At 53.7% G+C, this 24,215-nt stretch overlaps 1 protein-coding gene and 1 long non-coding RNA gene across 3 annotated transcripts in view; one reads left to right on the plus strand and one right to left on the minus strand.

Moving 5' to 3' along the window:
- Positions 1–179: 179 nt before the first annotated feature.
- On the minus strand, positions 180–10,447 carry LOC139440480 (uncharacterized). Its single transcript, XR_011650703.1, has 3 exons — positions 10,312–10,447; positions 2,322–5,133; positions 180–1,612 (listed from the first exon to the last, which is right to left on the minus strand). It is a non-coding gene; the product is annotated as an uncharacterized lncRNA (long non-coding RNA).
- Positions 10,288–24,215, plus strand: part of RIPOR2 (RHO family interacting cell polarization regulator 2) — a 117,020-nt gene continuing 103,092 nt past the window's right edge. For both annotated transcript variants that reach the window (XM_053915570.1, XM_053915575.1), the window contains exon 1: positions 10,288–10,420. In XM_053915570.1, the coding sequence (XP_053771545.1) occupies positions 10,345–10,420 (76 nt within the window). In that variant the 5' untranslated portion in view covers positions 10,288–10,344. The remainder of the gene's footprint in view (positions 10,421–24,215) is intronic.

The raw sequence follows: 24,215 nt of genomic DNA on the forward strand, positions 1-24,215 counted from the left end.
TTAGACCAAAGAGTCTGATGTCACTGGAATGATTCACTTCGTCTGTGGGACGTTCACATAGCGGACATTTGCGGGTCACTAAGTAGCCAGATTGTCAGTGTTCCACTTACTCCAGACACAATTCTCTGAAAAGGATCAGTTCACGGGGATGGGAATTATTTTGATGCAGTGACAAAATCTGTTACTTAATGCAGCTTGTAAATTCTAACAAATAGATCTTTGATTAATAAAAATAGGAGCACTATTAATAAAATGTATAGATGAAAGTCAAAATCAATAGAAAAATCAACAGTAAAGATCTATATCTTGAAAAAATTAGGAAACCCTTTTGTGAACATGTGAAAACATTATTTCAGTGGTCAGACAGGCGTGAATCTCGCCGTCACCGCTGATGTCCGCAGTTGTTTACGGCGTTCACGGGATTAGGACAAATACACACAAACACATTCCAGGAAAATGGGATTGGTAACGAGGTTTCTGTTTCACATGTCGGTGTTTCCAGTTCTCACACACACACACACACACACACACACACACACACTCACAAATCAGTTTTCTGATTATGTATATTACCTCTTAAATTCTGAAGCTACAGGAATCCCACCATGAAACGTATCTCCTTAGATCTCTGATGACCCACTTTGTAATAGAAATCTCGACTGTTTACTGATTAACACCAACGATGTTTGATTATGGTTCACCTTACACATTATGTGTAACAAAAAATGCAGGGAATTTGAGAGTTATATTTTGTGACTTACAGTATATAGTAAAATATTCAACTTTTGCTAAAAGAATGAATGTACCATATACCTCGGTACTCACTGTTAGTTTGTTCTGAAATTCGTGAAGAATGCTGAGACCCACAAGGACCAAAACCGACCCACACCAGTTCTAGCCCGTGCGAGGAGTCCAGAGCAAGTGCTGAGGGCTGAAACGTCTTTTTCTCGTCAAAATGCGACGAGTAGCGGGTTTGACGAGTTCCAAAGCCCACGAGTACCAAGGTAGATGACGGTATATGTTACAATGTACGTGAGCAAACACAAGATTATTCTTAAAGGTGGATGTCTTCTCTCACCAACACGTCGATCTTTGTCCCCCTTCTGGGATCGAACAATCCCTCCTGTCGCCCAGACCTGCGGCCTCCCTTCGGGAACCCCCAGGCGGTTCTTCCTACCTGTGACTCCCCCACACCACCTGCCCTCCTGCCCTCTCCAACCTCCTATCTCATTTCCATGAGTTAAACCAAATGCCACAACATCATCTTTTGCACAACTCGCTCCAACACCCACTGAGGCTCCAAATCCTGCACCTCCACCTCCAAAGCACACCCAGAACACAGCCCCTTTCCATGGGCACCCTGCCACCAAGCGTCACCAAGGTCCGGAGAGAAGGGAAACGGCAGAGGCAAGACCGGCGTCAGGGGCTGGGTTAGGGGAAGGATCTGCCCATTCCCAGAAAGTGCAGGCAGCTGAATGCCGTGCAACCTGCCTCGCAGCCACTCACGGGGAGCCGCAGGAGCTGCTGCTGGGGTGGTGTCCCGAAGTCGGAAGGGGCAGGGAAGCCGCAGCTGCTGGGCTCTGCTGTGGTCTCGCATCTCAGGAGCCCCGCTCTGGAAATACGAAGATCCGGAAATCGTCGTTTGAACGCAGCAAACGCGCGCCCTGAATCGTTTTCATTTTCCTGGATGGGTCCTCCCTCCAGAAGGGTCCCCACTTCATGACCGGCCATGGGCCAGTGTCGCCGGCAGGTGGCGCGAGAGGACCACATCCACGCGCTCCCCTCCGGCCCCTCCCACTCCGGTCCTCATTCCCGAGATGCCCTGCAAGGATCCACCCTGCCCACCCCACCTGTGTCAGAACCCTCTGGGGTAGCTAAGAAGGGGGAGGCTTCTTCCAGGAAGCTCTGACTCTTCCCCGAGCCTGCAGAGCAGGAAGTTAAAACTTGGTTTTGAGCTGAACGTGACTGTCCCTTATTGGGGGGGGCGGGGGGGGGGGGGGAAGCACTGGAGGCGTTCCATCCTTTGCAACAGGGCCCCTCGTGGGCACCCAACAGCTTCCCGGTCCTCCCCGCTTTCCTGCCCAGACCTCTCCGCAAGGAAGGGAGATTAATTTCCAATACGTATTTACTAGTAACAACAGTTAACATTTATTTATGTAACTCTACTACTACTACTACTACTGCCAGGCACTCCGCTAAGCATACAACATACACTGTTTCTTTAAGTTATAAGGAAGGGTCTCCTCATCCATAAACCACCCACGAGGAAACAGAGGCTCAGAGAGCAAAGTAACCAGCCTGCCCGAGGTCATACCACCCACCTGGATCCAGAACTTGAACTCCAGTCTGGCTGCCCAGGAAGCCCTGGTCCTGGCCCCATGGTGCGCCCTCCTCGGGTAGAGGGACTCAGAGTGTGGGTCCTGTGCCCTCTGCCTGGGAGAACCCAGGGTTCCGGGTTTGGGGAGGCGGTTCAGACGGTCTCCTGCAACCCAGGGACCTTCACAAGGATTGAAGGTGAGCGTGCAGCATGCTCCCCATGTGCCCATAACATGCGTCCTCAGGGACGCTGAAGGCTTCTCGGGACACAGGTGAGCAGCTGGTGGGGGAAACCCAGCTCCCGGCCTCAGTTTCGGAGGACTGGACAACTGCCCACTCCCTGCCGGCTGTCCCCCAAGGACACTTTGGTGGATGACTCTGGGTTTGAGAATCCACATGGACCTTGTCTTTCCCCAGCTGCAGCAGGGCTGCCGGGCACTTCAGATCCCTGGGGCTCTCTGGTCAGTCAGGTCAGCGGTGCTGTGCTCTTCAGATATTAAGGACGATGAAAGGTTTGCCTGTGATGGGTCCTGCACGCACATGGGGGCTCAAGACACAAGCCTTCTGATTACGAGTGTCAGACAGCGAGGCTGGATCCTAAGTTCTTCTCTCCGGCCTCCATGTATTCAGAGCCCTCCGTTGTCCTCCAGGCAATGCGCTAAGTTTCTAACGAGCATCAGGTCATTTAATCACGAAAACAACCCCGCAATTAGGTATTTATGAATTGTGTGACTCTGGGGTCCAGGCCCTGTCTGCCACTTGGAGGTGATAAGGGCCCCTGCCTCGTGAGGCTGTCACCAGGACAAGAGGAGTAATTTCCAGGAAGCGCTGGGCCAGTGGCCCAGACGCAGCAAAAGCTGTCGCTGTCTGAGCAGACTGTGAACCCCTGAGGATCTTGCCCCAGGTCACAGAGTGGAGCCCCAATCTTGAGGCGAAGCCACGGGACTGTCTTGCTACATTGTTGTCAGAACTAAGTGAGTTAATTATTTAAAGTCTTTTGTCCCCTCTTTATTGTGTCTGGAAATAAGCTTAGCTGGGTGGCGCACACGGCTGAGGATGGGTCCACACTTGTCCACTCCCGCTGTGGGAGTGAGGCCACTCCGGACTGTGGGAAGCTCTAGTGCAGATGACCCCATGTCCCGTTTGCCCCGGATGGCCTTGACTTACTGCGGTCCTCCTGCATCCTTACTGAGGATGGATTCTCCCCGTGGTGTTGGTTCAGACAGTCAGTGTGTGCTCACCTCACCCACACTGCTGTCTTCAGCAAATGAAAAGAAGCATGTTCTCAGTCTGCTGCCTGCTGGCCCGGCCCGCAGCGGGTGCAGGGGACACCTGGGTTTTCCTCTACACCTGCATCTTTTTTCTCCTGCAGCCTCCCTGCATCCCAACTCCTCCCGGTTTCAGACTCTCGGCAGTGATGTGAGGTTTACGGATGTAGGTTCTGGAGTCCCCGGACTGGGGTCTCTGTCCTGGGTCCCCTCTTACCAGACAGCAGACCAGTCACCTCTCCAAACACAGGTCCCTCCTCGGAAGCGCGAAACACGAGGATAGACCTCAGTTATAAGACAAAGCTCCGTAATCGCAGCTGCCTGTTGGTGGCGCTGTGATCCCTACGTGGGAACAACTAAATGACAAGTTGGGGCATCCAGCAACTAAAACTCCATGTCCCTCCTAGCTGCATCCTTATCCCTGCCAGGCCACATGTGAGCGTGACATGGTCTATGATATGGAAAATTCTAATAGATTCTTTCCCATTAAACCAGTCCGGGGAAGCCAGCTTGCTGGTGGGAGACGTGCGCGCCACGCCTCCCCTGCCCAGTACCTGTCAAGCCGCCTGAATTCTACAGTCTTGCAGTGTGCTCAGCCACTAAGAGGGGGCTGTCCCCCAGGTCCTCGGGAGCCCTAATGCTGCCCCACGCCCACCGCGTTTCCCAAAGTTGTGCCCTCGCTCTGGACCTCGCTTTACAATCTCTGCTTCGTCCCATAGAGGGCTACCCCCTGTGACTTGTCACCGTGGAGGCAGGAAACGCACAGTCAGTGTGGCATCCGGGTTAGTCTGCCTTCCGATCACCCATTCTCTCTTCTGTTGGGAAAAGCCCCATCCCTGTTCCCACGCCAGCAGCATGCCTCTAGGCCTCATCAACCAGAGTCACCATGATTGGTTCCTGGAGGCCACATGACCCAAGTTGAGCCAATGAGAAGCGGCCCTGGGATTTGGGCTGGGCTGAGGGCTGAGCACGCCTTCTTTTGGGGTTGCTAAGAGACTGGGAGCGGCTGGGGGCCCACAGAGAACCAAGCCAATCCAGCAAAGCAAAGGTGCCGAATGGAAAGCAGATTTCTCATGGGATCGTTTTGGCCCCTGATCTGCTATGCTGGAAGCCAGTCTACCCTAATGACCAAGCCAATTAAATCCTGTCTTGCACGTGTCATTTCGAGTTCGTTTCTGACACCTGCACCCCAAGTCCAGGTTAGTGCAACAGAGAAATGTGTTATCACTCTTGGAAGTTCGACATCTTAATAACAGACATGTTTTCAGCTCAGAGAGTTGCAGTATTTTCGTCACTGGCGTCACACTGGGGTGGCTGGAATATTCTCAAGTGGTATTAGGGACTAGAGGCACTCAAATTCCACTCACCAGGGCCAGTCTCCTGTCCTATCATTGGGACTGGCACGGCTCCAAGGACCGGCCCTGAGGCCCCACGCAGCTCCTCCGGCGCCAGGGCCCGAGGACAGCGGCCCCATGTGATGCCTCCACTTGGGAACATTCCTCATGGAAATCGGACCTTGGGCTCGTCCTTGTAACACGTAGGATCAGCCCTGCAATGAGAATGAGGTAAGAACCAGGTAAGAGTCAGCCACAACGGCAGCATGTCCCAGGCAAGCCACCTTGTGTCCCCTCCACCCAGGGCCCTCCCACTCAGCCTTCACACAGGCAGCTGGACTTGGCAGGAAGAGGCTATTTTCTGAAAGTTAAAACTGCTGTCTCCTCTGGGGGGGGAGGGGCAGCAAAGTCAGGTCACATTCCAGCCCGACCTTCCTCTTCTGATAAGCACCCAACCCTCCTAGTTTTTCGAAGGGCAGAGGAAGGGCTTCCAGCACCCTCTCCCACTGGGTGGGATGCTGTCAAGAATGCCGGGTATGGAACAAATGAACTCTCAGCGGTAGGTAGGTCGGAGAGAGGCCCTTCCCCGTGGAGCTCAGCTACATTCCTTAGCGGTTCTCTGATGAGCTCAGACTCTCTCCATCTGCAGTATTGTTTTAAATGGAGCCCTAGAAACAGGCTGTGTGAGCAGGGCTTGGGTGTACGTTGTTTATTAAGGAGAAGCTCTTGGGCAGCCAGGAAGAGGGACCCGGACAGAGGCCCAGTGCCAGCTTAGCCTGATCCCAGGGACCTCTGCTGTGGCCCCACTTGGTGCCAGGGCGCTGGGCTCTCATACAGCCTCACAGGCAGGTTGCTGTCCCCAGTGATGGGCCACCCGGAGGATAGGAGGACATAACCCCAGGTCCGCTGGCTCACAACTCAGGAGATACAGAGCAGCTAAGCAAACGCACACAGGGGGTCGGGGACAAGGACGCCAGGTGTCGGCATGGGCACCCTGGTGCTTCTCGGGACTCACCACAGGGACTATGAAGTGCAAGGTTGCCAGGCTCATGGCTTTGGGAGGATTAACCAGCCCATGGAGACACCTCTTCTGTCTCTCAGAAATACCCCCATCACCTCCTCCCTAGTCAACTCCTCCCATATCACCTCCACCTCCATCGCCTCCACTTGCATCACATCCATCCCATCACATCCACCCCATCACCTCCACCCCATCACCTCCACCCCTGTCACATCCATCCCATCACATCCACCCCATCACCTCCTCCCCCATCACCTCCACCCGTCACATTCACCCCATCACCTCCTCTCATGTCACATCCACCCCATCACATCCACCCCATCACCTCCTCCCCCATCACATCCACCCCATCACCTCCACCCCGTCACCTCCACCCCCACCCCAGCATGAGTGAGTCAGCCCTCCACAGCTGACTCCATCTACCTCTGGGGCCTCAGCCCAGCCCAGACTTTCCCCTGAGAGTTTGGTTTGGGGGACGGAGAGGATCCATTCAGTCGGCTGTTGGCCTGCACGGGGTGATGAGGACTTAGGAGGTGGCCACTGTGGGGTGGCTAGGCACAGACACAGGCACAAGGAAGCAGAGAAACCAGCCCACACAGAGAAAGAGGAGGTCAAGAGCAACTCAATGGCTAATAACTGGTCAGAGCTGGCAGCGCACCAAGCCGTGTTCCCCTGGGTGAGTCATGGGTCCTCCCCCCAACCTATGGGGCAGGAGCTGTAGCTGTTTTCTCCCAGGACAAGGCCACACAGGCCTCAGGTGGCTGAGTGACCAGCCAGGGTCACCCAGCTGGAGAGGGAACAGTCCAGAGTCCATCCTCTACCTAACCCTGGAGCCATGCTGCCTACAGGCCCCCAGGGCAGCTGGGCGCTCAACAGTGGCCGCTCAGGTGACAGGCGATGGCAGGTGGGCCAGGCCAGTGACTGTCGGGAGAGCTGGAGGGAAGATCTGAGAGGTAACCGGGACTGGAGTGCACTGGATCGGCTGCTGGCTGAATGAGGATGGACAGATGGACGAGGGGGAAGGAGGGAGGCCATGCCCGGGGCTGGAGCTACTGGGTGAAAGGTGGGGCACTCCCTGAGCAGGACAAGAGGCAGTTTGAGAGGAGGGGCCGTGGGGGGGGGGCAGTATCTGAGTAGGTAAACACCTCACTGTTTGTCCTTCACAGTCCAACTCGAAATTCTCTGTCTCTTCCACAAAATCCTCCTTCAGCCCTCGGTGGTGTGACTCAGTGGATTGAACACTGGCCTGAGAACCAAAGGGTTGCCGGTTCGATTCCCAGTCAGGGCACATGCTTGGGTTGCAGACCAGGTCAGGTCTCCAGTAGGGGGCATGCAAGAGGCAACCACACCTTAATGTTTTCTCTGTCTTTCTCCCTCCCTTCCCCTCTGTCTAAAATAAGTAAATAAAATCTTAAAAAGAAAAAAAGAAAGAAAGAAAAAAATCTTCCTTCAAACGTGTGAACTCCTGTGAAGTCAGGTCTGAGCAGCAGTGGAAAGAACACAGTGCTGAGGCTTGGGGGTGGGGAGGGTGGGGAGGGTGGAGCCTGGCCCCGCCCACCAGCGCTGGGCACACTGGGACACACCCCTGGCGTCTCTGAACCTCGGTTTCACTTTCTCTAAAATGAGAGAGTGTTGATCTTGCCCAAGATAACTCTCCAACAGTTGCCGGATGTTCTAAGTCTCTGCCAAGGCTACAGGGTACATATTTCAAAAATGGAACGGTCTGGCCAGACTGCAGCCCTGAATATGTATCATCACCTGCAGTGGATTTTAGTTGCCCAATTTGAAGAGTTAACATAGGTTGTGGTTAAACACAGAGCCAGGTTACCTGAATTCAATCAGTCACTTGCTAGGTGTGTGGCTCTGGCACATTACTCACCTTCTCTGTGCCTCGGTTTTACACCTGCAAAATGGGCTCAGGATTATCATGAGAATGATTACTATACAACTATTTAGAGTGACTACCCTTTACCCTTCACTTTTTATCTGTAAAATGGGGTTAGTGATGATTACTAATTATTAATGTTAATACCCAATAAGGATTGGAAAATTGAAGTCCTATATATACTTATAGCAATACGAAGCCGACCTCTATGGGAGCGCTTGATTGATGAGGGCAGACAGCAGAGTGGACAGACAGACCAGACAAATGGAACCTGGCTCCCCAGCCTTTCCCATTTCCAGGGAAGAACAGAGCTTCCATCCTTTTGTCCATGTTTGTGACGGGCGACAGAGTCCCCGCTGAGCTGTCACTGCCCCTGCAGTTTGAGAGCCTTTATTTTTGACTGAGACCAAGTTTTTCCTAATGCTTCTCTTTCAAAGCAGCAGAGGGCCCGGACACAGCAGTCTGCCTTCCCCTCCGAGGGTCGGGAGGCCTCTTCCCCCCCAGGACGGCGGTGACAGGCCCGCTGCGCTCCTCTCTCCGCCATCGAGCACCTAGCTGTCACGTGTCACAAATGAGCTGGAAGGAGGGATCCCATAATGATGCTTTCCCCCATGTTCTTTTTAACACACAGCTCCTGCCAGAATCTGTGTTTTCGCCATAAATTCTGTGACTTAAGAAAATTTCGTAGCAGCACAGGCCCCACAAGGGTGAAACTGACGTTGTACACTTCAAACAGTTGGAAACGCCCATCGGAGGATGTGTTTTCCTGGGCGCTTGGGAGCGTGGGGAAGAGGGGACAAGAAGGTCTGAGCCGGGGATCTGAGCGTCGTCCATCTGACCCAAAGGGACAGGGAGAGAGGATGGCGACGGGTCCTCTGCCCCTTGTCCCATTCCCCGCCCACTCTGCATGACTGTGGGGAGCCCCCAGACAATACTTGTACCGAGGTTCATGAGAGAACAGGAAAGGCCCCTCCAACCCTGCTGCCCCTGCCCCAGGTCATCTCCCCGTTTGACAGATGAAGAAACTGAGGTACAGTGATGTCGAGGCATCAAGGTGCCTAGCAGGCTGCAGAGCGTTTGCACGAAGGCAAGTGGGCCCTGGAAGGCTCTTTCCTTGCTGCCTGCCGTGGAGCTTGTTGGAGGAGGAGCCTGAGCCCTTGAGGACCCCCCATCCAAGACCCTACCAGCCCCTGTCTCATGTCCCCTTGAATCCCTGTGAGGTCCATAGGCTGTTTCCATTCTAAGATGAGAGAACAAAGTCCGGAGAACAGCGATGTGGCCACAGCAGCCTCTGGTCAGCTGTGATTACGACCCTCCCATCTCACAGCCATTCCCCCCCCACCCCCGTCCCCTTTTCCACCTGTGACACCGAGAGAGACACAAATGACAGATGACAGCACTTTGGCCTTCAGCAAGCTTATGGATTATCTTGGGCTAAATGTGGTAACTTGACTGTCACTTTCTCCAGCTCCAGCCTTGTGGCAGGACAGTTCCTCAGCCCTGATCAGCAACAGCTCAGTCCTGCAGCAACCTGACGTGGCCGAGGGAAAAGCGTGGACCCAGCGAGCCATGGGCAGGTGAAGCGTCCCCTCCCGGGTGCAGCTCCAGAGCGCCTGAACGAGGGGCTTCCAGGCATCCACCTGCCGGGAGGGTGCAGCATGCCAGGGCCTGTGTTCTTACAGCCAATAGCATGGGTTGGTCAGACCGCGTATTTATTGGGGGCAGCTTGAGAAGGGGCTGATGGAGACTTGGAGAGGTGGACTAACGCTGTCCCAGCCGCTCCCGGATGCCACTCATGTCCTGTGAGCCCCTGTGTGTGGCAGGGGGAGGTACACACACAGAGCTCCTGCCCCCAAGAAGCTTACTCACTCTTTGGATGTTAAAACAAACCAGCGCACAAACAAGAGCTCTGACAAATCGGGTCCGGGCAGGCCGCCACGTGGGACAGCGAAGCATCAACGGTGGGTGGAGAGCAAGCGTGGGCTGTGGACGGGTGACCTGACGGGGGGCTCTTCACAGAGCCATTCATTCACTCCACAAACACGGACTGGCGGCCGCCTGTGCCAGGCGCTGTGCCAGGCGCTGTCCCAGGTGCCAGGACCCGGAGGGAAAGCAGTGGGGCTGCGGCCCCTGAGGCTGGCAGCTGAGCCGTCTGCAACCCTGACACAGAGAGAGGGCTCCCGTTTCAGGCCTCTCTGCGAGCAGACGCACCTGCCCTCCCCCGGCCTCTGCACCGCAGCTCCTGTGACGTGGGGTGGACACAGGATAAATTACCGCCCCGACGTCTTCATGCATAAAACATGGCCCTGGAGCCGCCTGCTCGCAGCTGCCGTCGCTGGGGGAGCCCAGGGAAGGAAGAGAGAGGAGGGTCACGAGATAAAAGAAGTCAGCGGAAGCCTCAGCCATGAGAAAACAGAAGAGGGTTTTGTGCTCGGCGTGATCTGTGTGCGCCCAGCCTCGGCTTCCTGTGGCCGCGGGCCTGCTCACCTGCCATGCAAAGGCCGTAGGCACGCCTGGGCCATGGTGCTGCGCTCGCGGCTGCACTGGATCCGCAGCCGGCCATGGAGGGACAGGATCCGGAGGAGGCAGCTGAACCGTGAGTGTCCCCGGCGGCTGTCCCCAGTCCCCGCTGTACTCCTGCACCCCCACAGTGTCCACCTTCATTCCCCTCCTCTCCTGCATCCCGCCTGCAGCTCGCTCCTACCGAGGTAACTAAATACGCTGAGTTACAGGGGCGAGCGGCAGGGGGCCTCTCCTCCTCCTCCCCGGTCCGTCCATGGGGACACCCGTCGAGGAGTCGGGTGAAGCTAGAAATTTGTTATGATGGGTAGGTGACGTCTGACCCACAGGTTTCAGCGATGTTGCTGGAACAGGCGAGCTCTGTGGACAGCAGCTCACATTCCCTTGAAAGGACCCAGCTGTGCGTGTTGTGACGTATCCGACTCCCGCGGGGGGGTCCCCTGAATGTACAGGGACAGTGACTGGAGAGAGCTCGCAGTGCAGAAGTAACCTGGGGTGGGGTGGGGGGGCCCAGGCACGGGCCCCACCTGTTCCACACCCACAGGCAACAGGCTGTGTATGTCTGTGGTTGGGAAGGTCTGTTGATCTCAGGTGTCAGCAACTTGGAACAGCAAGGGGGCCAGGCGGCTGGGGGAGCAGCTCACTTCCTACCTCTGTCAGGAGAAAACAACAGGAAGCCAGGGCGAGAAATTACAGCTGAGCCTCGGCCGTGTCTGGGAGGCGACAGGAGTGGCAGAGACTGCTGTGAGGGGACTGCTGTGTCCCACCACAAGAGGGCACCCACCATCCCCTGCCACCACCTTGTTCTCATGGGGAAGAGGTCCCACGGGGTGTAAGTTTTCACAACTGTTCAAGAAAAGAAAAAAAAAAATGCTAATTTCTAAGTGAAAGCTCTGCATGTCGACATCGGCAAGGAATTCCTTATGTGTGCAGTACTGTGATAACCAGTCGTGTGCTCCGATGCGAAAGGGTTCGGTGCTGGGCGTTGGTCTCGCCAGAGGCCCGCCACGCGGGGTCAGCGCAGCTGAGTTGGGTGTTGAGACACCCTGGTGCAGGCGGTTGAATTAAGATGGATGAGAGGCAGGACCTGGGGTAAAAGCCGCCATCCCCATCTGGGGCCCAGGAGCCTGTGTCGGGCTGGGTGGATCCCAAACGTAGCGGGACCTGCCCCCAGCAAAGTCCTTCCTGAGCAGAGCTGGGGAAGCCGGGAGTCACCTGTTTCTGCCGGCCGAGCCTGCCTGGGTTCAAGCTCCAGTCCTGAGACGCCTCCTTCTGCGTCTGCAGGGACTCTAGGCGAGGCCCCAGCTGTGGGGCTGCCTCCCGATGGCAAGTCGCCTGCCCTCGAAGAACAGGGACTCGGGGCGGGAGGGAGGCCTGGAGAAATTTTACTCAAATTGTGCGGCTCACAGCAGGGCCCTGTGCTGGGCTTTCTGCCGCATAACGTGAATTGATGACGTGTCGGGACGTGTTAGTCCAAGGCTGGCACGGGGCAGGCCGGTCCTGGCCTCTGGCAGAACCGTCCGAGGCGGAGGTGGCTCCGACCTTCCTCCGTGGCGGTCACACCCTTCCGCTTCAGCATCAGGAACCGTAGCCGGACCAGCACCGTGTTTTGGGGTGATTGCCCCCACACATGGGTGCCTGTGCATGTGCCGACGGCAGAGGGCCGAGGCTGTGGGCAGGGGTGAAGGCAGCGAGAACGGAGGGGACAAGAGCGGCGCAGCAGCTGCCAACACCAGTTTGGACACGGTTGTGTGGCAGCTGAAACCTGCCTGGGGCGCCTGTCCCCGTCCCCTTTCTCCGAGGCTTCTCCCGGGTCTGTGTCCCGGACTCGGAAACCCCAGCACTGCTGCCCCTGGGGTTATGCTGTCCCTGAGAAAAATGAGAAAGTCACCCTTTCCCTCAGCTATACAAAAGGGACCCTGAATGGCAGTGGGAGGCGCATGTGGCCCCCCGGCTGTGTCCATGTCACCAACGAACCCCCACTCTCTCCATCTCCATCTCCCCCCCACACCCCAGGAGGCCGGCCCGTCTTGAACCCTCCAGCACAGGCGGCTCTTGATCATCAGTTAGCGCTGCCTCAGCGGCCGAACCTGAATCTGTTTCCTATTGCTCCTGAACCGATTCCCACATTTCCCGCCTGAAACGGACACACATCGCTCATCACACAGTCTCCGTGGGGTGGAAGCGGCGTGAGTTAGCTGCGTCTTCTGCTCAGGGGCCCCACCACTGCAGTGAGGGTGTTGGCCGGACCGCGTCCCCGAGGCTCAGGGTCTCCTGAGCTCCAGGGTTGCTGGCAGAATCGCGGCACAGGACTGAGAGCTGCCCCAGGGAGGGGCAGAGACGGGGCCACAGCTGGCGGTGACTGGACTTTCTGAATGCTGACAGAGTGGCGGAGAGTGGGGCTGTGGCGTGGGCATGGGTAAGAGGGCGCCCGGGCCCCTCGTGCCCTTTGGCTACTAAAGTTGGGGGGTGAAAGGCTACAAAGCCCAGAGAGGGCGTGTGCTTTCCCAACACGGAGACCCAGCTTCGAGTCCTCCGCGAAGCCTCAGCTACCGGCCTGTGCATGAGCCACTCCCCTCCCTGAGTGCCCACAGCCTTGGCCACAGCGTGGTCACTACAACGGTACCAGCCTCACGGTGTTGTTGGGGGCTTCAAGAAACACAACCGAGAGCATCTGGTGCGGTGCCTGACATGTGGCGGTGGTACCTCCTGATGTCTGAGAGACTAGAACTGGTAGCGGGGAGATGTGAGGCCCCATAAAGGGCTGACCATGGCCACCACCGAGCTTTGGGGCTGGGGAAATGTGAGGCTGGAGAAGACAGTCCCCTCTCAGCCCCTGACCTCACCCCACCTCGTGCCCGCCCTGGCCCCAGGTGCACTGACCCCTGCCCTCAGGGAGCTGGGCAAGTGTCCCACCCCACAGCAGAGTCCCAGGCCGTTCTCTGCACAAGTACATGTGTCCAGGTGACGTGGCCCAAGCGGAACCCCACGTCTAGGTGGAGCTTTGCCAGAGGAGGCAGCGGGATGACATTCTCTGTGGACCCCAGTCAGAGGGGTGGAGGCCACTTTTCTGTCCCTGAAAAGTCCACAGTGACAACACTGATGCCCATTTGAGATCAGGGACACTGACGTCCCAGAGACTCCACTGTGACCACCTTTCCAGTGTCAGCACTGCTTCGCCGCCTCCTTCTGCTCACAGCTGTTCCCCTGACTCGGGCAGTGCAGGCCTGTGGCTGGGAGCTCGGGCAAGGTTCTGAAGGGCCCTCCTGTGGGTAGCCAGATGGACTGGCTGTTAGAACAAGGAGCTAAGGACCCAGTGGCCACTCCTTGCCCACGTAGCCTTGGAGGGCGCCCTGGGCCACAGGAAGGTCTGGGAGTCTCTTATGTCCGAGTCCAGATGCTGAGGGCCAGGGGGCCAAGGGCTGCGGAGGGGTGTGCAGGCATCCTTCCCAGCTGCCACCTTCCATGCCGGGCCACCACTCTGCAGATGGCTCCGCTTGTGGGTCCAGCGTCAGCTTACAGAGCCACTCAGCGTGCTATCGGCTTTCTGCCTGGCAGACCTGTTCCCCGGCAGGGTGGGGGACTCTCTTTTTCTGGGGCTCCTCCTCCTGAGATTGAGCTCCAGCCTGGGGAAGCCAGATGGCTGCATGACCTGGACACCCTAGGCCAGAACCCATGCCCCCGGGGCTGCAGGTCAACTGGTCACCTCGGGGTCTGGTCAGACTTGGCCCTGAATGTCGGCTTCCTCGGGCTGCAGTCGCTGTCCTGGGCTGGGCCTCTCTGTTTGAGCTCCACCCTCAAAATCCTCTCTTGGTATCAGTTTCCTTTAAAGCTTAAAGATTCGGCAGGAGGCAAGCAAGAGGGTCACCCCACGTGTAAAGAACAAAGAAATAAACCTGTTAGGACAGTCTCCATAATCCAGGGGTCAAAGATCATCCCAGGCCCAGACTAGCCACCGGCTAGCGTGGTCCCCGCATAGCCTCAGCCTGGAAGGCAGGTGGCCACCCCAGGGCCTCAGCGTCTCCTCAGCTCCTCATGTGTGACCAGCACTCGGCCAATCAGAGAATTCAGCCGTGGTTTGTGTTAGGGACCCCAGTATTCATACGGACGCAATAATTACTTAAATACCTTCAAACACGGCATTACCCATTTTCTCATCATTCAGAAGAATAGCTGACCGGCCTGACCCTCCGGCCTGAATGATCAGTCCAGGTGTCCTTGCCAAACGCCAGCTCTGGCTCCTGCTGTCCGGGAAACAGGGATGAAACCCGAGAAAGGGCGCGACTCTGAATAATTCAGGGTTTGTTGGTTGGGAAACTGCCCTCTTTGTGGGCAGGTTGATCTGGACAGATATGTCAGCCGGCTCCAGCAGGGGACGAGGACGGACCCGGGAGAGGGTGGGGGGAGGGTGGGGGAGGCAGAGACACACAAATGCAGCAACAGGAAGGAAGGGGATGGAAGCAGCAGAGGGTCCGTGCACTGGGAGCTGGTGCTGGGTTGCGAAGCCTCCGGCTGTCAGACCGGTTGTTTGCAGACAGAGGCACACAGCCCAGAAGTCCACCGGGAGAATAACAACAGCTCGGGTCTGGTGGGACGCAGAAAATTACCGAAACAGCCCATTTTCTCAGCAGCATCAAGCGAGTGCATTAAGTTGTGGGGAAGCAGGCTCTTAGGGGTGGAAACTCTGGAAATACGTTCACCTAAATACAACCCTCTCTGCGAGTCCAGTTCTTCCTCCGGGGTGTCGGGGGCCAAGAGCTTGTCCACCTGACTAAGACTGGCGGGTGTACACGGCACACAAACCCGCCCGCCCCCTATGGCGTGAGCGTTAGCCAAGATGCCCTGCATGGGAATGCCGTCAGTGGGCAGACCCACGCCGATCCCTCCGGTCTCAGCCTCGCGCAGCGAAGCCCCTCCTTTCTCATCTCGCGGCACACAAACTCATTTCCAAAATTCTGTGACACACCAAAAATATACGCTTTTTGTCAACCTGACCCAAAAAATACGTGCAATTTTGACTCGTTCACACCGCAAAGCTACTGTTGTGTCGGCTGTTGTCGTTTGTCATTTGACCGTCCAGGGGAAACAGGTCCGTCCGTGCCCCTGAAAAAGCGGCAGGCAGTGCGTGTTTTCCAGATTCGCGCAGCTCGCCGGCGGAAAATCACTGGTCTAGCGGATCCAGGCGTACCTTTCCAAGTTCATTTTTTAATTTAAAAAATATAATTTATGAGGAAGTTTTTAACAGGCTTACTCTTTTTTTTTTTTTTTTAAGTATTTGAAAAATAGAGCCATTGATGACAAGAGACGTACAGATCCAAACGGTGCCACCTGCCCAAGTGGTTCTTTTAGGCATCACTGGGTCAGGACATGTGACCGTGACTCTCAGCACACAGACCTCACCCCAAGCTCACAGACCCCATCCTGAGCTCACAGACCCCGCCCCAAACTCAGTGGCCAGGTAGGTGCTGGACTGAGTGGGATACCCACGCAGTCCGTTCCTGTCCCCAGCCTCCCCCAGAGAACTGACCCCTCCTGGCTGCCAGCCCAGCGTCTGCACCCCTTCCCTTCCGGAGGCTCCCCACTCCATTCTCAGGACTGCCCCCCATTTACCCTCTTGCAATTGCCGTGGTCTGGCCACTGAAGGCCTCTGTCATCTGCACTACACAGTACACGGCCACCAAGTCAAAGAAATTACAGGGAGACTCTTGTTCCAGATCCATACAAGTGATTTCCTAGAAAGTACACATCAATAGTCTTCGCTTTTAAAAACGTGCAGATTAAGAAAAAAGGGCAGCTGCTCAAAATAGAGTAACAAAAGTGTTGCCTTCTAGGAATTCTCAGGCTTCTTGTTTGTAAGGATAAACAAGAAGGATTCGTAACTGGAAACTCACTGTTTACCTATTGACCTTCCAAAGTGTCCCGGAGGGTCACATACTCAGCCGGCGCCTAGGACCTTCCTGTTTCATCTGCTAAGCAACGGTCCGTGCGAGCCCCCTTTCTGTGGTGGTGTAAATCTGAATCAGTGACACCTCAAATAATGAAACTGGCAAACGCGTACCTATGTAAAGATCTAATAAACCCATTCTACCAGCCAAATACACCTGTTTTCTCCCAGGAGTTTTCTGGTTTCAGGGCCCATGTTCAAGTCTTTAATCCGTTTTGACTTGCGTGTGGTGTAAGGTGACCCTGCAGTTTCGCTGCTTTGCATGTGGCTCTCCGCTTTTCCCAAGAACCTATTTCTTGAAGAAACTATCTTCCCCGTTGTACTTTCTTGGCTCCTTGTCATAAACTAACTGACCACACACATGTGGGCTTATTTCTGGGCTCTCTATTCTGTTCCACTGATCTATATGTCTGATGTTATGCCAGGGCCACGCTGTTTTGGTTACTATAGCGTTGTAAATTGATTGAAATCAGGACTGTGGTGCCTCCATCTTTGTTCTAATTTCTCAAGGTCGCTTTGGTTAATCAAGGTCTTTTGTGGTTTGGTTTCGTATACATTCTAGGGTTCTCGTCCTGTAAACACTGCCATCGGAATTTCGATAGGGATTGCATTGAATCTGTCGATTGCTTTGGGCAATATGGACATTTTAATGATGTTAATTCTTCCAATCCATGAGAATGGGATATCTTTCCACTCATTTGTATCTTCTTCAATTACTTTCTTCAGTGTTTTATTGCTGTTCCAAAAACAGGTGTTTTATCTCCTGGTTAAATTCATTCCTATGTATTTTATTCCTTTTTATGCAATTGTAAATGGGATTTTTTTCCTAATTTCTTTCTGCTAGTTCATTATGAGTGTATAGAAATGCAGCAGATTGCTGTATATTGATTTTGTGTCCTGCAACTTTGCTGAATTTGTTGATCAGTTCTAACTATTTTTTAAAGATTTTATTTATTTATTTTTAGAGAGATGGGAATGGAGGAAGAAAGAGGGGGAGAGAAACACTGATGTGAGAGAGAAACATTGATTGGTTGCTTCTCATACTCACCCCGACCAGGGACTGAGCCCACAACCCAGGCCTGTGCCCTGACCGGGAATCACACTGATGACCTTTCACTTTGTGGGATGATGCCCAACTGAGCCACACCGGTCAGGGCTATTAGTGCTCACTATTAATAGTAATCACTAGTTTTTTATTTTAATCAATTATGTTTTTAAAAGAGTTGTTAAAGAAAGAAATTTTATCCTCAGAAATTTGGTTTAAATTCAAAAGATCTTTTACTCCTTCCTCCTGCAAAGCAAGACTATCGCTAGGGGTTAGGGTCAGGGAAAAGGATGAACTTCTTTATCTGTTCCTGTCTTTCTCAAAAGGCCTCCTGGTAATAAAAGTTCTTCAAAAGCTTCTTTTTTAATACGGCACCTATAATAGTCCGTCATGAAAATGTGCCGAAGCCTACAGATATCTCTTTGTAATTGTTTACTAGAATTAATATCCTTGTACAATTATCATCCACATCCCTCAGTATTTTCGTAGAAAAGTCCCCTTCAAGTTGGACGCTAGGGTACCAATATTTTTAAGGCTTCTGAAACATCCTGATGAATTACCCTCCTTGAAAATCATAACAATCTGTCCTGAGAGGGAAGGAGTGTGCCTCATCCCTTAACCACTTTGCTACACAGTCAAGCATTATGTTAAACATATACACATTGGCGAAAGGGAGGGCAGTTTGGGCTTCCAAAGAAAAAATGCCTGCTCTCCACTGAAATACATCAAATCCATAACAATCTATGACTTCATAGAGACACACACAAAACCGCAGTGGTCACCTTTGGAGGTGGCTAGGACACCAACTTATTATTCTAAACTTTGTAAAAGAGACAAACCACCTATTGGTCCCTCCTTCCCTGTACGAACTGTCTTTCAAGTGAACTAAATAGACCCCGAGGGAATCCCAGCTAAAACCCACCCGGAAGGAGTGATAAAATCTATGAAGTCGCCACTGTGCGGCCCTCATCAAATAGTGGGTGAAGACGATGATTGCCAGTGGATGCCCAACTCTCACTGAGGAGTTATTGGGGAACTTCATGGTGCAGGGGTGCGCCAGACACCCCCAAACCCACCCTTTGATCATCATATCACTGAGGTGGGACCACCAGACACCTGTGCCTCGGGACGTGGTGACCAGGAGGTAGACGGCAGCACCTGTGAGTAGCCAGTCTGCCCAGAACCCTGGCCAGGAACCCAGATCCTGCTCCGAGTAGACGGGAAGCACAGGGAATGGGAGGAACAAGTTAAGCAGTACGGTGCATGGGGAAAGGTCTACAGCACAGATTTTCAACAAATACATACTATTTGTTGGCTGAAACGCTGGGACATGCAATGTAATCACACCATTGATGGAGGAAAATTCTACGTGAAAGAATCCCTGCTTTTCTCTAAGAATTGGAGAAACAATAACAATAAGCTCTGTTATTAAAGAATTTCCATTATTATATAATAGAAATTCAATATTATCCAACGAATATCATGTACACATTCTCTTTTTTGATGGCAGGTTATTCTGGGTATCACTGAGTTTGCTTCAAACGCTATGATTCTCACTTTCTGGGAACACACAGCAGTTTGCTGCTTTGACAGAAAGCATTAGTGAGGAGGCTTCCAGAGCTAGCCCCGGGCCCAGGTTTTTACGTGGCAAGGCTAAGGCAAGCACTTTGGGTAGTCACCAGCAGGTGGCGCCATGTGACAGTGTTTCTAACCCAACATAAAACAGCTTCCCCGGTCTTACCAGGAAGAAGCAACTCTGTAACACTCTGTCCACTGCTAGTGTTTCTCTGTGAAAGCATAGCTCCTTATGAAGTGGTTTTATATAACAGTCAGCTTTTAACTTTCATGGGCAAAGCTAAGTCCCAGCTGTGGGCTCTTTTCACTATACCTGTCAACTTTTGTTCTCAAGAACATTCACGCGGCTCTCTCTCACTCTGGGATTTTTCCCAGGATTCATGCCTATTTAACAACCTCATTTCATACCTAGCGATAATGAACTTACATTATTTTCCTACTAGATTGGGGGCTTCGTAGGGACAAATGTGACTTGATTTCTCCCTCTCTGGCTTGTGCTGGGTGCTCAGCGGGTGGGCACAGACTGGGGGAGGGGAGGTTGGAGAAGTGGGGGTGACCTGCCTCTGACTTCACATCCCGCAAACCTGAGTCCTTTCTGCTGTTGCTGTCTTTCTCACCAAGAGACATCTTATTTTTCATTTCCCCGCCCATGGCCCCGCCTCCAGACTAAATCGGCCTCATTTAAACCTCCAAGTTCCTGGCGGGTTGTAAGGGCAGCCATACGAAATGGCATTGTTACCAGATTCTTAAATCAATCCCACAGCTTCATAGGGTGGTGCTATCCAATCGCCTGTGTGTGCCTGCTCACCCTGCTTGGTGACAAGCTTGTCACAGGTTTCAGGCAGAAAACGTGTGGAGGTTTCTGTTTTATTTTCTAAAGGATTTTATATATTTATTTGGGAAGGGGGTGAGAAATGTCAATGCGAGAAAGAAACATTGATCAGTTGCGACTGGGACCAAACCCCCAGCGCAGGAATGGGCCCTGACCAGGAATCAAACCGGACACCCTTCCTTTTGCAGGACGACGCCCAGCCCACTGACCCACATTTTAGCCAGGGCCAACATGTGCATTTTTACTGTTCTACCAGTAACCCAAACGTCAACCTGTCAGGAGGCGCTCTAAATGCTGTACCGTGGGCTCGCCTTTGGTTTTGAAAGCAGTGTGACCCTGGGCTGGGGCTGCTGCAGCCAGGCCTTCTCACTGACCGTTCCGCCTGCGCCCATCACAGAGCTGACCAGGGTCTGTGAGGCTCCCTCATGCCCACCCCACTGTCCTGGACAAGGACACCAGAACAGCGGGCCACAACCTCCAGGGTGTACTGCTTGGTTACGACTCAGTGCCAGGACCCCATCAGAGAACAAGCAAGAGCTGAAGGAGGGCACAGGACTGATGACTAGGCAGGGCCAGAGACCAGCAGGTGGGGCGGGGGCAGGCCCCGGAGCTCAGGGTGGGAGCGCTGGTGCAGTTCCCATGCGCACCAGGAAGAAGGACCACTGGAGAGCCTCACCCCACCTGTGAGCTTGCAACAGCCCTGAGCAGAGCAGGCAGCAGAAGTTAGCAGGTGGGCAGCCTGGAGGAGGCGTGAGGGGGTGGGAACGACTGTAGCAAACAAGAGCTTTTGTTCTGCCTGAAAGGGACCAGTCACTTCTTCTAACAGTGCCCAGCCCCCGTGAGTCCTCCAGCGTCTGCCAGCCGCAGATTCCAGTCGGAGCCCTCTGAGAAGCTGGTCACTTTCCTTAGCTCTTTTTTTCCCTGCAGCCTGTCCACCTCCCATGTCCAAGGGTAAGACCAGAGGATGAATCCCCAAGAAGATGTACAGGACTCTTTACCCTTAGTGGGTTTTTGTAATTGTTTATTGTAACTGTTACATTTTTAATTTTTAAAAAAATTGGAATTCGTACAGGAACTACTATAAAGGACACATGGATAAAATCAAGGGGGAGGGTGGAGTTGGGGGAGGGAGGTGGGTTCGGCTGGGGTGGGGTGGAGAGGTGGGGAGAAAATGCAGACAACTGTAATCGAATAACAATAACATTTTTTTAAAAAATTGGAATTCATAAATAGTTTTTAAATGGCAAGATAAGAAAGCAGAAGCTGGGTGGCTCAGGTGGTTGGAGCACCGTCACGGAGACCAAAAGGTTGCAGGTTCAACCCCCGGTCTGGGCACGTAGGGGAGGCAACCGATCGATGTTTCTCTCTCTCTCTTCCCCTTCCTCTCTCTCTAAAATCAATAAACATATCATCCAGTGAGGGTTTTTTTTAAAGATAGGACAGCAGACTAAAAGGAGACAGTTTGACATTTTAAGATCAAAGCTGATTTGCTGAGCGTGCATCATTGCAGGAAGGAAAGAAGTGAGGACCAGTGGAGGAACCTTCAGCATCATCACACAGGGGACTTCGCTGAGCTGCCGGGGATGCTCATGCCACCTCTGGGTACAGAGTGCTCCAGACTCCCGACTACTCTGTCCCTCGGCGATCACCTTCCTGTCCTTCCTACTCTTTCCCAGGACGCATTCCAATGGCAATTCAGTCGCACTGTGGAACTCTCGATGTCACAACAAATGTCATGGAAAAGGAACCTGCAGAAGAGAGTCCCTGTGGTTCTCCTCAGGCTAATGGAGGGAACACCGCCCACCCTCCCCCTCGGCTCTCCGTGGCTGAGGGGCACCTGCTGGGAGCCAGCGTCCACTCAGTCTAAATGGTTCAGCATCGTGGGCGGACATCCTTTTGCTGTACCACGGGTGCCCCATGCTTCAGTAAGGGCCGCAACAAATCGCTAGTTATCATTTGTTTTTGGAACTGCATTTCAGGAGAAGGCTTTCAAACCGTGATGCAGCCCCCCTCGCAGCCCCCCTTGTTAGTCCTGTGAAAGCCCTCCTCCAGTTCCAGCTCCCCCCTGATGAAGGAACGCCCCTCAGAACCTCCACGGAAAACCAGCGAAATGGATTTCCGGGAGAGATCAGCATGAGAGGCACTTCCCCCCCGGGTCCCACTACACGGTGTGATGCCCATCAGTCAGCGGGGTCTGGAAAGGAAATGAGGATTTGGTGCACACCGGAACTTTGCGGAGTGTAGGGAAGAGCCTCCGAGATTTCCACTGGGGTCCAGACCCTCAGAGCTCTTCCTTCCCACCCTGTGGGAGAGGTTTTGTGACTTTGCCCTCATTGCAGAAGCTGATGTGCCGCGGGTGTCTGTTGCCATGACGACCCAGCAACCGTTGCCAGGGCCTCTCAACAGCACAAATGTGCCCTTGAAGAGACGCTTGTCAGAATCTGCCAGACGATTATCCCTCCCGGGTTCACACAAAAGGTTCGGAAGGTTCCTGACTACATTTGGAGAAGCGGGCGGGGGTTTGGCGTGGGGCTTGTGTGAATGATGCAGCTCAGGCGCTCTGGTCCCTGGCCATGGCATCCCCTTCCACGTGGTCAGCTCAGTACTATGGGGCAACCGTGTACCCCTGAAGAGAAGGACCAAGAATGGAGGTGGAAAACGTCTTGGTGACCCGCAGAACCGCAGCTTTTGTGGACGGTGGTGTGACTCACAACTCTCCCTCTGTTTCATAAGAGGTCCTGTACTGCATGTTCCTAATCCTATGTCAGCCTGTCAAGTCTGCGTGTGGGCACCGCCCCAACACGGGCAGCAACAGCAGTGATGCAGGCCAGCGGCGTGGCCCCGCAGGCCCCTCTCCACTCGCCACTGGGCCCTGTCTGACCCTGTCCAGGTGGTTGGAAGAATTCAGCTCAGAGGACGGTGTGCCAGGCTGCAATCGCAGTGACTTAGGGGCTCCCTGAGACCTTCATTCCTCTTCCTCGCCCTTCCACTCTCTGCCAACTCTCCTTCAGAGGGTGAGCAGAGAGAGAGAAACACAGGTTGGTTACTGCAACATTTAGCAGCTCTCAAAAGGGTTTTACGTGGAGGATGGGCACTGGGGGAGTTATCTGGGGGTGGGGATTATCTGTGGTTCTTGCCAGCCTGCAGAATCGTAATTTCCAGCTGGCTCTCCTTGTAGATGGCTTCTGTTACTTATCGCCTCATTCCACGAAGGGAGCTCAGAAAGTCCGTGGGCACCAGCTTTTGCTGTTGTTTTCATCCTCTTCTACCTCAGAAAGTGAGTGCTGGGGAGAGTCGGCACAACAGGCTACAGGAGTGTGAAGGTGGTCGCAGTTTCACTGGGACCCTACTCATGAGTGGCAACCGGACCCTTGGGAGGAAATATTAAGGACACTGGGACTCCGCCACAGGCGTCCGAAGTGCCTTTCATCAAGCAGTTGAAACCTCGTGGATCTTCGTTCCGTCATCTGTGAAAAGCAGGGGTCCGACAACAGCACTTCTGAGATCTGAAGTTCTGTTTCCTATCCTGGCTGGTGTGGCTCAATGGATTGAGCACCAGCCTGTGAACTGAAAGGTCACCGGTTCGATTCCTGGTCAGGGCACCTGCCTGGGTTGTGGGCCAGGTTTCTGGTTGGGGGTGTGAGAAAGGCAACCAATCGATATATTGATGTTTCTCTCCCTCTCTTTCTCCTTCCCTTCCCCTCTCTCTAAAAGTAAATAAATACAATCTTTTTTTAAAAAAGAATAAAGTTCTATTTACCTCTGTGAATTCTGGAAAACCCAAGCCCCAAACATGCTGATACAGTCTAATGAACTGGGGAGGGGATTAAAATAAAATACTATGGTGAGCCATAACGGAGAATCAGCCAAAAAAAAAAAAAAGTCGACATTGAAGCCCCTTCTAGCCCCAGGTCTCTGGCCTGATCCCCTCAACCCCCCCTTGACCTCCAGCTCCTTACTGAACCATCATCCCACAATTTCCTAAAAACAAGAAACCAATACGGAAACTCCGAGAGTCTGGCTTGAGTTCCTGCCTTCCCTAAAGCAGGTGGCCGTCTGCCAGGGAAGAATTTAACACGGACCATGAGGTTGAACTAGACGGACTGCGAGAAGCACCTCACACTCCCTTTCCGACTTGAATCGCCTACATTTACTGTACAAAAGAGCCAGCTCCCAGGCCACCTGCAGCCTCAGTCACAGACTTGTGCCCTGGGGCTGAACTCAGCCCACAAATTCCATGTTTGGCCCCCACAAGCAAGTGAGTTAAACTTTTTTTAAAAATTTGGTTACTGGCATATTTTTGAAAAATCCACATTTCTAGCTTCTCGGAACTCACAGTAACAGTGCCCTGGGCCGAAGTGACTGCTGCTCCAGGCAGGGCAGGTGCTGACGGTCCCCACCCCCGCCCCTCCCTGAAGACTGAGGGGAGCTGCAGATGCTTGCCTGCTAGCTACTCAGGGACCACCCACTGTCCT

This window comes from Desmodus rotundus, chromosome 12, assembly GCF_022682495.2.
Source record: "Desmodus rotundus isolate HL8 chromosome 12, HLdesRot8A.1, whole genome shotgun sequence".
In the NCBI taxonomy this organism is placed as follows: domain Eukaryota; kingdom Metazoa; phylum Chordata; class Mammalia; order Chiroptera; family Phyllostomidae; genus Desmodus; species Desmodus rotundus.